Source organism: Bos indicus x Bos taurus, chromosome X (assembly GCF_003369695.1).
Source record: "Bos indicus x Bos taurus breed Angus x Brahman F1 hybrid chromosome X, Bos_hybrid_MaternalHap_v2.0, whole genome shotgun sequence".
In the NCBI taxonomy this organism is placed as follows: domain Eukaryota; kingdom Metazoa; phylum Chordata; class Mammalia; order Artiodactyla; family Bovidae; genus Bos; species Bos indicus x Bos taurus.
The window spans coordinates 64,813,190-64,828,370 of NC_040105.1; the positions used below are offsets into that span (position 1 = coordinate 64,813,190).

Consider the following 15,181-nt stretch of genomic DNA (forward strand, 5'->3'; position numbering starts at 1 on the left):
ATTCCTGGGGAAGAACTTACTCAAAACTGAAAGGGAAAACTCGCGTGCCTGTGGCTTCTTGAGGCCCCTCTCAGGGTTACCTCGAGCTCTGCACTAAGGGGGGGGGGGGCGGGCTGCAGCTATTCTCCATGAAAAAACAATCCTACCTTCCCACCAGCTTTCTATCCCAATGGTTGGGAGTTAAGGAAATACAGGTAACATCCCTTTCAAGAATTTATAGTTTATCAACAAAAGCAAATGCAACCACCCAAAGGTAGCAAGGGGAAAAGGAAGCAATAATGTATGGGGAGGTTCCCCTGGACTCAGGTGGTTATATAAGCCCTAAGACCCTGGTCACAACCTGGGAGAGGCACTGTGCTAGGTAGAACTGGGAAGAAATGCAAGCCTCTTAAGTTTCTGACTATCAGAGACACAATCCTAGGCCCTGCATGTCTACCATTCCTCTGAAAGCACTCTGCACTTGGCTCCAGAACCTAGCATCATTCATCAAACCCAGAAACCCCACTCTCATCTAGAACAAAACAGAAAGATCTTAGAACCAAGAAGCCTGGTGTCCTCCCCAAGTCCTGAAGGAAGGACCCTGGTAACCAAAAGCCCACCGGGAGAAGAAAAAGGGACTCTCTCCCACAAAATCCAGTCTTCTCAACCCACCCCCTGAAACCTTGCCCCTATTTTTCCTCCAGAGCCACTGAGCTTCTCCCTCCCTACTTTCCTTCATCTTCTTCACCACATCCCTATTCCTTCTTTCCAAACCCTAACTCCTCCATACACATCCCTACTCTCCACCCCCACTTCTTCCCCACACAGCCACCTCCTTACCATCCCCCAGCCTTGATTTTCCAGCTGATCAGGCAACCTACCTGGCAAGGAAGGGTGTGCAGGGGGGCTAGGGCTCCCAGGTTTGGTCTGAGAACTGTTGATTCCATCCCCCAGAGTCTCTCCCACTGAAGGGCTGGGGGGGCCATTTGGGCTCTGTGGTTGCCCTTGGGGAAGCTCCTCCTCCTGCCCAGGGGAGCCCCTTCTCCCTGTAGCTATGGAGGTGGTCTCCTCCTCTTCAATATGTGGGGATTGCAGAGTTATTGGAGAATCTGGAGCCAAAGGCTCTAGTAGCCCCTCAGGTGAAGAGGGATTTGCCCCAGCCCCTGGGTCAGGTGGCACCACCTCAGGGGTCCTGCCCCCTGGTCCAGGCTCTAGGGTCTGATCGCTTGCATCCCATGCAAGGGTCCCCTCAGGACCATGGTCCACCTCTGGGGGAGAGGGGGCTTTATAGAGTAGCCCCCCCAGCCCCAGCAGCTCAGTGGCTCCATCCAGGACTCCAGGGTCTTTCTCCAGGCCAGCAGGGGTATCAAGCAGGTCCAGGGCTCCCGAGGATGGAGAAGGGCCAGGGGGGGCCCATCCTCGAGTTGGGGCAGTCTGAGATTCCAGTAGATCCTCTCCAAATTCCATGTCTACTGGAAGGTCTCCAGCCAAGGGCTTCTCTGGCAGGGTCAATGGGTCAAACGGACTGGGGAAATCACTGGGATCCATGAGGATGACTGGATGTGGGCTGTAGATTAAGGGTAGAAAAGAGGGCAGAAGAGGTGGTCTTCGCCAGAATTCCTTCTTATATAGGCTCTGGGACACACCCCACCATCCACTTGGATTTCTCTTGAACCGCCCCCACCACTATCGACAAACATTAGCACAGGTTTTAGTGCGAATGACCACTCCCCCCCCCAGTACAGCGCCCCCTGTGGGAAGAAGCGTTCCCCGCCTTGGCCCTGTACCCCCACTCTTCAGGCGCTCCACCCGCCCGCCTAGCCCCCGCCACCCCATTGCAACTCCCAGTTCCCCTCCCCCTTCACCTTTCACTCCCCCCCCAACTCCGGCTGAACGCCCCCTTAGAGTCTTCCAGGGCCGTAGCCACCAGGAGCCTTTCCCGCCCCCGCGGTCTCAGTTTCTATCTCCCCTCCCCTCTCTCCAAGAGCCCCCCAGTTCCCCAGTCTTTACCCACCCTGTCTGGCCCCACCCCCCTCCCCGCGTTGCATAGTCGTCCCTCAGCCCTTTCCTCGCCCCCCCCAACTGCCTTTCCTAACCCCTCCCCCCAGTTACCTTTCAGGGTCTCCCACTTCCTCAAGCCCAGTCCCCCTTTCCTATTGCTCCCCTGGTCCTTCTTCTCCTGTTGCCCACCCCCCACCGCAGGCATTTACAGGAAGACATTTTGGAGCTACGGTCTCTCTTCAGACCCCCCTCCCGGCTACTGCGAGCTCCTGCTTGCAGGTTCGGTTCGGCTTATTCAGGCCCGACCCCTACCTGCGGCAGGGTTAGTGTAACCGCTACAAGCCTAGAACTGCAGTCAGCGACGGCCCCGCGCTCCTTCTCCACCTCCCTCCCTAGCAGCCGGGACAGGGGTCGCGGCCCCTTTAAATGGCAGCGCCGCTCACGGAGCCCAGCGCTATGCACCAGGCGGGCGGGCGGCGTCAGCAACCAACCCCATTGGCTGGCTCAAGGAGGGGGCTCGCGAGACAGCGCCGGCCCCCGGCGCGAGACTCCCAGCCCAATGGACGCCTGGAAATTGCGGAGTGGAACGTCGGCACTGGAGATGGAGCTTGAGCCCCCGCCCGGGGCCCCGTTAGTTGAGGAAAAGCTAGCCTCCGGAGCTTGGAAGCCCGCCCCTGGGGAAGGAGGCACCCCCTTTTCCACCAAAGGGCCAAGTACACTAACCCACAAAAAACAAATCTACGCACCTGCTTCCCTTACCTGGCTCAAGAGTCTGGCCCCTCGTCAACACCCGTGCCCGCCCTACCTCCTGGAGCCCACTCTACCCGTGATCCCCTCCTCTCATTCAAATGGTTCCCGGTCCCCTCCCCCTCCTCGTGTCTCTCTCCGCTTCCCACTCGTGTTCAACCCCCCAGCGTCCGCCCCCCTCAACAGTCCCTACCTACGCCATGCAGCAGGCGCCTGCCAAGATTACCCTCCCCCCAACCCCACCTCTCCGGAGCCCGCCCCCTGGGCGACTGCTGGGGTAATGAGTGACAGCGGAGGGTGGGGGAGGCAGGGACCCAGCCCTCACGTGCCCCTCCTCCTCCTCTTGTCTGCAGCCTCGGGCCCTCCTAACCATTCTGAGACTCAGAGTTGTGGGGTGTCTTAAGCCTGCTCTGCAGCCACTCAGGGAGGGTTAAATGGCTCTGGCTCAATGACAACGCCTATGCAGTAACTGTTACTGCCTGGTGACCCCAAAACCAGGTCCTGCAAAGACACTCCCCCACTCCTTCCATGGTCTTAGGGTAAGTTCTGGGATCTTCTCCCTGAGTCTTCCCCCAAGAGCCCCCTGAGTTATCTCTTCAGTAGTTTTCCTCACCGAGGCCGATAGATTTTCTTCCTCCTTTTTCTCTGTTTCTCCCTCCTTTCTGTCCTTGTCCCCCACCCCCCACCCCCACCGCGCGCACTCTCTCCCCCAGTCTCTTTTTTGTCTCTGTCTCTCTGTCTCTCTTAGGCACGAGCACGCACGCGCGCACACACACACACACACACACACACACCCACACACACCCACACCCACACCCCCCCACACACACACACTCCCCCTCCTGGATGGTCCTTAGCATGTGGGTGTGGCTGGGGTTGAAGCTAGAGAAGTAGGGGAGGGGGAGGGGGTATTAGCATTAGGCCTACTGGCTTTAAAAAAAAAAAAAAAAAAATGCGTGCCAGGATCCATTCCCAGCCCTCATTAGAGTTAGAGCACTTTACAATCCCCGCTCTCCACTTCCCCTCTCCGACCTCCAAGGGTTGGAGAGTATTTAGTATCCTGAGATACTAGAAGAGGCTCGGGCTGGAAGGGAGTCCCGACACATGTTTAGGTTTGGTGTCCAGTTCCTGCTCTGGCCTGCCTCTTTGCTCTGGGCCTTTCTTCCTTCCCACACTAAGCCTCTCCTAGCCTTGTAGTCCTTGGGAGTCTTATCCTGCCTTGCCTCATTCACTTTCTCAGAAACCTTATCCTTCCTGGCTCCCCTCATGGCCTTGAGGTTATCTTTGCTCTCTCCTATACACAGAGATAAAAGCAAGAATTTTCCCGTTTAGGTTTCCCAAACCCGGCTTTCTCTTTATCTTAACCAGTATACTGTGTAACCATCTCTCATTTTCTTATTTCTCTGTCCCTGTACCTCCTTTTTGCATTTTCAGTTTGTTCCATCTCAGTTGGGCCACCTTGTTCTTTTGTATTGCCAGCCCTTCTCAACACATGCTTGGATCTTTGGCTGCTCTGGTTGTGATCCTTGTGCTGGTTTCAAGTTGAGGGGAGACAATCTAAAGGGGGTTGATGGTGTATTCAGAGGTATAGTGTGTGGGTTCTGGAGACAGACCAGAACTCTAATCTCAACTCAGCCTTCTTTTTAGCCAGTTGCCTTTGGATACATCACTTGTCAAGTCACTAGGTCTTATTTTTCTCATCTTTAAAACAGAGATAAGAAAACCATCTAAATCTACAATAGGGGACTGGTCAAATCAACTTTGGTTATGTTCATACAATAAATGTAATCATTAAACACATTTTTGAAAAAACTAATGATACACAGAGGATTTTTAAGGCAGTGAAACTATTCTGCATGATTCTGTAATGGTGAATACATGTTTGTGACATGTTAGAAGTCATAGAATGCACAACAAAAGTGAACTCTTACCTGAAGTATGGGTTTTGAATGATATTAATGTGTCATCTTCTGCTGCCCTTTTCTCCTTCTGCCTTTAATCTTTCCCAGCATCAGGGTCTTTTCCAATGGGTAGCAGAGGATCAGTGGTTAGATAGCATCACCGACTCAATGGACATGAACTTGATCAAACTCTAGAAGATAGTAGAGGACAGGGAAGCCTGGTGTGCTGCAGTTGATGGGGTGGCAAAGAGTTGGACACGACTTAGGAACTGAACAACAACAACAAATGCCTCAGTGTAGGTTCATCAGTTGCAACAGATGTACCACGCTGTTGGGGAATGTTGATAGTTAAGGGAAGCTGTGGAGCTGGGAGGCAGGGAGGGCAGGGAGTATATGGGAACTCTGTACTTTCAGCTCTATTTTGCTGCAAACCTAGAACTACTCTAAAAATAGTCTATTAAAAAAACAAATGACACATGAAAACACTTCTGATATTACATTTTTTACAAAAGGAGTTAAAATATGATGCTAACTTTGTAGAAAAATTCTATATATAGATGTGCTTAGAAAATTACTGCAAAGGGGTTCCCTGATGGCTCAGTGGTAGAGAATCTGCCTGCCAATGCAGGAGACACGGGTTCAATCTCTGATCCAAGATGATCCCACCTGTTGCGGACCAACTAAGTCCTAAACCTGTGGGCCACAGCTGTTGAGCCTGTGTTCTAGAGCCCAGGAGCCGCAACTACTTAGGCTTGAGTGCTATAGAGCCCATGCTCTGCAACAAGAGAAGCCACCAGAATGAGAAGCCTGAGCACTGCAACTAGAGAGTAGCCCCTGCTTGCCACAACTGGAGAAAAGCCTGAGCAGCAGTGAAGACCCAGCACAGCCAAAAATAAATAAATACAATTATATAAAAAAGAAAATGACTGGAGTGAATTTAATGATATCTCATATAGCAATGCTACTAAGATTAAGTGAGATGTACACTTGCCTGACATATAGCAGGTGTTTAATAGATTCTTGTTCGTATTATAAGGGAAACAGCTGATTTCATGAATGATTTGGGACTTCATACCCTGGAGCCTTCATGTTGTTAAAATACATATATATATATATATATATGCATATATATTTCTCTTTGAGTAAGCGAAGAGTGCCCATATTTAATAGGTTTGAGTATGTATTAGCCACAGATGAAAGGCTCTAACATAGAATGAGCTGATGGGGGACAATAGAGCAGGTGTTGAGTAAGATTGTGGCCTGCAATTCAACACTCATTTCAGCCTTGTTACAGTTATGACATAGTACTGAGTTCTATTACTTGTTATTCACCATTTATAAAGCAGTCCTAACGTTCTGTAAACACCATAACAGGTAAAAACTCAGTCCCTGTCTTAATGGGAGTTCTTTCATTTTAGTTATATATATACTTTTCTGATTATAAAAATATAAATGTTCACTGTAAAAATGTTGAAAAGCATAGAAAGTTTGAAGAAAGCAATGATCACTTTTATCCTACCTATCATACCTGGAGATACAACTACTCTTTTTGATGTATATCCTTCCAGTCCTTTGTTTTCTTTTCACATATATATTTTTTCAAAGTAGGAATTATCTTGTACAGTGTGTTCTACAACATAATTGTAATAGCTGTAGATTATTCCATCATTTGCATGTGCCATGCTTTACTTAACTAACTACTGCCAGATGTCAAACTTTTATTATTTTTTCATGACAGGCAAGGCTGCATATAACTTGATTAAACAAATGGTGATACTTGCCTGGTGGCTCAGCTGGTAAAGAATCTGCCTGCAGTTTGGGAGACCTGGGTTCCATCCCAGGTTGGGAAGATCCCCTGGAGAAGGGAACAGCTACCCACTCCAGTATTCTGGCCTGGAGAGTTCCATGGACTATTCCATGGGGTCACAAAGAGTCACACATGACTGAGCAACTTTTACTTTCACTTGGCAGCCATTTGATTAGAGTGCTGTTCACTCTTTAGAACCTACTCTGGAAACATATGGATTTTTACGTAATGTTCTATACCATTCTAAAGAACCCTTGGGCTTCCCTGGTGGTGCAGATGGCAAAGAATCCGCTTGCAATGCAGGAGTGAAAGTGAAAGTGAAGTGGCTCAGTCGTATCCGACTCTTTGCGACCCCATGGACTGTAGCCTACCAGGCTCCTCTGTCCATGGGATTCTCCAGGCAATAGTACTGGAGTGGATTGCCATTTCCTTCTCCAGGGGATCTTCCCAACCCAGGGATCAAACCTGGGCCTCCTGCATTGTAGACAGACGCTTTACCGTCTGAGCCACCAGGGAAGTAACGAGAGTTCAATTCCTGGGTCAGGAAGATCCCCTGGAGAAGGAAATAGCAACCCACTCCAGTATTCTTGCCTGGAGAATCCCATGGACAGAGAAGCCTGGTGGGCTACAATCCATGGGGTCGCAAAGAGTCAGGTATGACTGAGCGACTAAGCACGTGCACACACACACACATACACAAAGTACCCTGGAATGAAGAAAAGGATATATGCATTTAGGGAGACAATGGGGAAATGCTAGACTGTGAGCTCCTCAACAATAGGGGCCAGTTCTTACTCTTCTCTATCTCCAACCTCTAGCGTAGTCCCTGGTATATTTATTGGATGAATTGCTGGACAAATGAGTTACGGAGAAAGGGGGAAAGCCTCAGTGAATTCAAATTGCAGTAACATTTCTATAATATAAGATTAATAAGGAAAGAAAGAAGAGTGAAACAAGAAGGGAGAAAAGGCAGACAGTCAAAGATAAGGAATCTTCATCTTTAAACAGAAGAATACTACTCAGCCATAAAAAAGAATGAAGTAATGCCTTTTGTAGCACCATGGATGGACCTAAAGATTATCATACTAAGTGAAGTAAGTTAGAGAAAGGCAAATACCATGTGATACCACTTATATGTTGAATCTAAAATATGATGCAAATGAACCTATGTATGAAACAGAAGCAAACTCATAAAGAACAGACTTGTGGTTGCCAAGGGGAGAGAGCTGGAGAAGGGATGGAGTGGGAGTTTTGGGGTTAGCGGATACAAACTATTATACATAGTTAGGATAAACAACAAGGTCATACATACTGTATAGCACAGAGAACTATATTCAATATCCTGTTATAAACCATCATAGAAAAGAATATTAAAAAGAGTGTATATTTATCTATAACTGAATCACTTTGCTGTAAGGAGAAATCAACACAAATTGTAAATCAACTTTACTTCAATTTTAAAAAGTAAGCAGAGTCAATAACATTGCTTCAGTGAAAATTAAGAAAAAAATATTCTATTGAAAGCAAAATTCTTTTTGTTTTGTTAAGAAATGTTAAATACACAAAATAAAATTATTTGAAGATTTTAGAAAAAGAAGAAGGAAAGAAATGTAGCAAAAGGGCACCTATTCCTCCTAATCAGAAAGTCCAATGGTGGCAGTTTGACTTAATGTAAATTTGACTACACTCTTTTTTAATATTAATTAATTAATTTATTTTATATGTGGCTGTGCTGGTTCTTCATTGCTATGAGCAGGCTTTCTCTAGTTGTCCCAAGTGCGGGCCACTCTCTAGTTGTGGTATGTGGGCTTCTCTTTGCAGTGACTTCTCTTGTTGCAGAGCATGGGCTCTGGGGCTTGAAGGCTTAATTGCCCCACAGCATGTGGTATCTTCCCAGACATGGGAAGGATCAAACCCCTGTCCCCTGTATTGACAGGCAGATTCTTAACCACTGGACCATCAGGGAAGTCCTACACTCCACTCTTTAACATTCACTCTGACCTGTCCAAACATCTCTCCCAGGTTGGGAAGCAACATATCCTAATTTACTCCACAGAGGGTCAGCTGACTTTATGAGACACACACTCTTGGGTCTATATGGGTCCTAAGATCTCTACAGGACTTTATGCTATGGTGCTGTCCCTTGAGAAATCAACTTAGGTTAATATTACTTCTTTGGGTGCAACTTATACTTCTTTTTTAAAATAAGAGCTTTTTTGAGATGGAATTTATATACTATACAATTTGGCCATTTAAAGTGTACAACTTAATGGATTTTAGTATATTCAGGGATATGTGCAACCATTAATAATCAGTCAATTTTATATTTTCATCATTTTAAAAAGAAATCTTGTATCCTTTAGCAATCTTCCCCCATCTCTCCATCTCCCAAAGCCTTATCCAAGCACTATTCTACTTTTCTTCTCCATAGACTCCCCTATTCTGAACATTTCATATAAATGGAATCATATAAATATGTTGGTTTTTGTGACTGGCTGTTTTCACTTAGCATAATGTTTTCAAGATTCATCCATGTTGTAGCATGTATCAGAACTTCATTACTTTTTTATGACTGAATAATATTCCATTGGATGGATATATCATATTTGTTTAACCGTTCATCAGTTGATGTACCTTTTGGCTATTATTAATAATGCTGCTATAAACATTCATTTTGACCAGCTTTTATGTGAATAAATGTTTTCAGTTCTCTCAGGTAGAGTGCCATTTCTGGATCATATGGTAACTTTATGCTTAATTGTTTGAGGAACTGCCAAACTATCTTCCAAAGTAGCTGAACTATTTTGTATTCTCACCAGCAGAGTTCCAGTTTCTCTACATCCTTGATAACTCTTGTTATCTGATTAATCAAAGTCCATTTATTTAGATCTTCTTTAATTTCTTTCAACAATGTTTTGTAGCTTTCAAAGTATAAGCTTTGCACTTCTTTTGTTAAATTTGTTCCTAAGCATTTTATTCTTTTTCATATTATTGCAAATAGGATTGTTTCTTATTTTCATTTTCAAATTGTTCATTGCAAGTGTATAGAGATATATTTGACATTTGTATATTGATCTTGTATCCTGCAACCCTGCTGAACTTGTTTATTATTCTAAACATTTTTTAGTGGATTCCATAGGATTCTCTGTATATAAGATCATGTCATCTCCAAGTAGAGAAAGTTTTACTTTTCCCTTTCCATTTTGTATACCTTTTATTTCTTTTTCTTGCCAATTATCCTGGCTAGAACCTCTAGTACAATGTTGAATACAGGTGGCATCCACTTATAGTTCTTAAGACAGAGTCTTGTAGACTTTTTGATTTCAGCCATTCTGACCGGCCTGAAATGGTACCTCATTGTGGTTTTGATTTTCATTTCTCTGATAATGAGTGATGTTGAGCATATTTTCATATGTTTGTTAGCCATCTGTGTGTCTTCTTTGGAGAAATGTCTGTTTAGTTCTTTGGCCCATTTTTTGATTGGGTCGCTTATTTTTCTGGAATTGAGCTGCAGGAGTTGCTTGTATATTTTTGAGATTAATTCTTTGTCAGTTGCTTCATTTGCTATTATTTTCTCCCATTCTGAAGGCTGCCTTTTCACATTGCTTATAGTTTCCTTTGTTGTGCAAAAACTTTTAAGTTTAATTAGGTCCCATTTGTTTATTTTTGCTTTTATTTTTGTTACTCTGGGAGGTGGGTCACAGAGGATCCTGCTATGATTTACGTCAGAGTGTTTTGTCTATGTTTTCCTCTAGGAGTTTTATAGTTTCTGGTCTTACGTTTAGATCTTTAACCCATTTTGAGTTTATTTTTGTGTATGGTGTTAGAAAGTGTTCTAGTTTCATTTTTTTACATGTGGTTGACTAGTTTTCCCAGCACCACTTGTTAAAGAGATTGTCTTTTCTCCATTGTATATTCTTGCCTCCTTTGTCAAAGATAAGGTGTTCATAGGTGCGTGGATTTATCTCTGGGCTTTCTACTTTGTTCCATTGATCTGTATTTCTGTCTTTGTGCCAGTACCATACTCTCTTGATGACTGTTGCTTTGTAGTATAGCCTGAAGTCAGGCAGGTTGATTCCTCCAGTTCCGTTCTTCTTTCTCAAGATTGCTTTGGCTATTCAAGGTTTTTTGTATTTCCATACAAATTGTGAAATTATTTGTTCTAGTTCTGTGAAAAATACCATTGGTAGCTTGATAGGGATTGCATTGAATCTATAGATTGCTTTGGGTAGTATACTCATTTCACTATATTGATTCTTGAAAAAAGGAACCCTCTTACACTGTTGGTGAGAATGCAAACTAGTACAGCCACTATGGAGAACAGTGTGGAGATTCCTTAAAAAACTGGAAATAGAACTGCCATACGACCCAGCAATCCCACTGCAGGGCATACACACCGAGGAAACCAGAATTGAAAGAGACATGTGTACCCCAATGTTCATCGCAGCACTGTTTACAATAGCCAGGACATGGAAGCAACCTAGATGTCCATTGGCAGACAAATGGATAAGAAAGCTGTGGTACATATACACAATGGAATATTAATCAGCTATTAAAAAGAACTCATTTGAATCAGTTCTAACGAGGTGGATGAAACTGGAGCCTATTATACAGAGCGAAGTAAGTCAGAAAGAAAAACACCAATACAGTTTACTAATGCATATATATGGAATTTAGAAAGATGGTAATGATGACCCTATATGCGAGACAGCAAGAGAGACACAGATGTAAAGAACAGACTTTTGGACTCTATGGGAGAAGGCGAGGGTGGCATGATTTGAGATAATAGCACTGAAACATGTATATTACCATATGTGAAATAGATGGCCAGTCCAGGTTCGATGCATGAGACAGGGTGCTCAGGACTGGTGCACTGGGATGACCTTGAGGGATGGGATGGGGAGGGTCAGGATGGGGAACACATGTACACCCATGGCTGATTCATGTCAATGTATGGCAAAAACCACCACAATATTGTAAAGCAATTAGCCTCCAATTAAAATAATAAAAAAAAGACAGAGTCTTACACACTGGACCATTCACTTTTTTCTTTTTGGCTGCACCACGTGGCATGTGGGATCTTAGTTTCTTGATCAGGGATGGAACCCGTGGCCCCTGAATTGGAAGTAGAATCTTACCCACTGGACTGCCAGGGAAGTGCCACCTTTTTTAAAAAATTGATGTTACCTGTTTATCTAGTTGGTAATTTGTGGAGGACAGATCATCCTTAGTACTGAGAAACCCTATATTACTATGTTCAGTGTGCGTGCTAAGTCGCTTCAGGTGTGTCCAACTCTGGGCAACCCCACTAGGACTGTAGCCTGCCTGGCTCCTCTGTCCATGGGATTCTCCAGGCAAGAATACTGGAGTGGGTTGCCATGACCTCCTCCAGGTGGATCTTCCTGACCCAGGGATCGAACATGTGCCTCCTGCATCTCCTGCATTGGCCGGCGGGTTCTTTACCACTAGCGCCATTATTATGTTCAGCACCTTGAAAATATTCAAGTATTATGTGATTGATAATAATAATTAGGAAAAAATGGACTTATCAGAGCCTTGCTTTGACCCTTTTCCTCTGTTGCTTGGTTGGCTCTTCTCACCTCAAACTCACCTTGACCAAAACTGCACTGATTGACTTTCCCTCTGCTTCCCGTCCTAGTTAGTGGCACAACCAGACAATCAGGCACCCAAACCAGAAACCTGCAAATCATTCTAGTCTTCTACTCCTTACCTTCTTAATTGATTAAGTCTCCTTGATCCTGCTGCTGCTGCTGCTGCTGCTAACTCGCTTCAGTCGTGTCCAACTCTGTGCAACCCCTTAGACGGCAGCCCACCAGGCTCCCCCGTCCCTGGGATTCTTCAGGCAAGAACACTGGAGTGGGTTGCTATTTCCTTCTCCAATGCATGAAAGTGAAAAGTGAAAGTGAAGTCACTCACTCGTGTCCAACTCTTCGCGACCCCATGGACTGCAGCCTACCAGGCTCCTCCGTCCATAGGATTTTCCAGGCAAGAGTACTGGAGTGGGGTGCCATTGCCTTCTCCCTCCTTGATCCTACCTTCTAATTATTTAGATTTGGTTTCCTCTTCTTTGTCCCTACAAAGACTTCGTTCAGTCCTTCCCCATCTTTCACCTGAAATTATGATTGTATTCTAGCTGGTGTTCTGATCTCTTAGCTTGTCTCTCCCAATCTTTACTACACACTGTTGCCAGAGTGACTGTGGTAGCTGAATAATGCCCCCCAAATATATCCATGTCCTAATTCATGGATCCTGTGAATATTACCTTATTTGGCAAAAAAGTAGGACTTTGCAGATGTGATTAAGTTAAGGATCTTAAGATGAAGAGTATTCCAAGTGGTCCCTAAATCTAATGACAAGTGTGCTTATATGAGAGAGGCAGAGGAAGATTTGACATATAAAGAAGAAGAAAAGGTCCTGTGACCACAGAGGGAGAAATTGGAGCCATGCAGCCACCATAAGCTTGATGAGACAAGAAACACTCCTAGAGCTTCCTGAGTGATCCTGGCCCTGCTGGCACCTTGATTTCCTCCCAGTGATACTTATTCCAGACTGCTGGATTCCAGAACTGTGAGAGAATAAATTCCTGTTAAGTCACAAAGTTTGTGGTAATTTTTTACAGCAACCTCAGTACATTAATACAGTAATCTTTCTGAAGTTCAGACCTATCATATATGGAAAAAATTATTGTCTTTGTCTCTCAGTCTCTTTGTCTCTCTCTGTCTCTCTGTCTATGTGTGTGTGTGCGCATGTATCTGTGATAGCCTGGAAGAAAATCTACCAAAATGCTAACAGTTGTTTCTTTTTAAAAATTATTTATTTATGGTTGTGCTGGATCTTTGTTGCTGTGTGTGGGCTTTTCTCTAGTTGCGGTGAGTGGGGCTACTCTTCGTTTTGGTGTGCTGGCTTCTCATGGCAGTGGCCTCTCTTGGCACAGGCTCTAAGAGCATGGGCTTTGGTAGTTGCAGCAGGTGGGTTCAGAGTTGCAGCAGGTGGGCTCAGAGTTGCAGCAGATGGGCTCAGTTGCACATGTGGCCTCTAGGGTGCGTGGGTTTCAGAAGTTGTGGTGCATGGGCTTGGTTGCTCTGTGGCATGTGGGATCTTCCCAGACCAGGGATCAAACCCGTGTCCCCTACATTGGCAGGTGGATTCTTATCCACTGTACCACCAGAGAAGTCCAACAGCTATTTCTGCATAGTGAATTTTGATGTTTATGTGTGTGTGTTTAGTCGCTTCAGTTGTGTCCAATTCTTTGTGACCCCATAGACTGTAGCCTGCCAGGCTCCTCTGTCCATGGGATTCTTCAGGCAAGAATACTGAAATGGGTTGCTATTTCCTTCTCCAGGGGATCTTCCTGATCCAGGGATTGAACCTGTGTCTCTTAGGTCTTCTGCATTGGTGGGCAGGTTCTTTACCACTAGCGCCACCTGGGAAGCCCATGGATGGTGTTTATGTGTATTTTTGAATGTTTCCTTCAATAAGCATTTATTACTTTTAAAATGAGAATAAAGACATGTTACTTTTACAAAACCCTTAAATCTCTCCATCACCTACAGATTAAAGTAAAAAATTCTAAGCACGGCACAGGCTCTTAATTATTTGTCTTCCCTGGTGGCTGAGACAGTAAACAGTCTGCCTGCAATGCAGGAGACCTGGGTTTGATCCCTGGGTCGGGAAGATGCCCTGGAGAAGGAAATGGCTACCCACTCCAGTATTCTTGCCTGGAAAATCCCATGGACAGAGGAGCCTGGTGGGCTGCAGTCCATGAGGCTGCAAAGAGTCAGAGATGACTGAGCTCCATCATATACAGATTCAAGTAAAAAATTCTAAGTATGGCACAAGCCCTTAATTATTTAGCCTATATCCATCTCTTCAGTCTAATTTCCAATCATTCAGTCTCCCCACTTCTCTTCAGTCATGACAAATTACTTAAAACATAGGTCATTCTGTCTCTGAACCTTTGTACACTGGTGTCTCTGACTTCAACCTCTTAGTTAAGATGATTAAAAGGTGCTCTTTTCTGTGAAGCCATTCCTGATCCACTCAAGTAGAGCTGTGTTACCTTTACCTTTTCAGTTCAGTTCAGTCACTCAGTCGTGTCTGACTCTTTGTGACCTTTACCTTTAGCATGATACTATTATTTCATTTGCCTACAGTATTGTTTACATTAACATTTCTCTGCTTATGTTGTGATTGCCTTAAGAAGATACACAAAAGTACAAGTTTTCTTTTGTTATTTTATTTGGTTTTCCAATGGTGTAAACAGCTATGGTAAGTAAAAAGTTCGTTGAAATGTTATTGAATCCATAGCTTTTTTGTAACTTTGTTTTTCACTCAACATATACTAAAAACAATCATGCCAGAGTCTGTAAGATATTTGATGTTAAAAGTCCTTATAGATCTTTATGCATTTATATGGAAAGATAGCTAAAGTATTTTTAAAATGAGAAAGCCATGGCCCAGAAAAATCTATGTAGCTTAATCCTTCATGTATAAAAAGGTAGAAACTTTTCTCTTTGACCAGGACAGTATAAATATAGAAAATAGAAATGCAAGAATGCAGTCATAATTGTAACCACTGGGATGAACAGGAGAGACTTTTCTCTTTTTACTCCTGGGTATTTGTTTTTGTTTTCTGTAAGCAGGAAAAATGTCTTTTTCAGGGTAGAGGTATTAATTCATTTTTCATTATACAGGTGTTGCCTGCGTGCCAAGTTCCTTTAGTCAT

At 44.4% G+C, this 15,181-nt stretch overlaps 2 protein-coding genes across 11 annotated transcripts in view; one reads left to right on the plus strand and one right to left on the minus strand.

Annotated features, from left to right (window-relative positions):
• The window catches only part of ZMYM3 (zinc finger MYM-type containing 3), a 15,319-nt gene extending 11,957 nt beyond the window's left edge, over positions 1-3,362 (minus strand). For 4 of the 10 annotated variants that reach the window (XM_027534727.1, XM_027534737.1, XM_027534734.1 and 1 more), the window contains exons 1-2: positions 2,293-2,423; positions 861-1,546 (exon numbers count right to left, since the gene is read on the minus strand). In XM_027534727.1, the coding sequence (XP_027390528.1) occupies positions 861-1,527 (667 nt within the window). In that variant the 5' untranslated portion in view covers positions 1,528-1,546; positions 2,293-2,423. Of the gene's footprint in view, positions 1-860; positions 1,547-2,292; positions 2,424-2,726; positions 2,836-2,920; positions 3,016-3,340 lie in introns of those variants that run through there. The other 6 variants (XM_027534735.1, XM_027534733.1, XM_027534731.1 and 3 more) reach the window with 6 other exon arrangements.
• NONO (non-POU domain containing octamer binding) overlaps positions 3,248-15,181 on the plus strand; it is a 26,551-nt gene continuing 14,617 nt past the window's right edge. The window contains exon 1 of the mRNA XM_027534740.1: positions 3,248-3,266. The gene's annotated coding sequence lies outside the window, so the exon portion shown is untranslated. The remainder of the gene's footprint in view (positions 3,267-15,181) is intronic.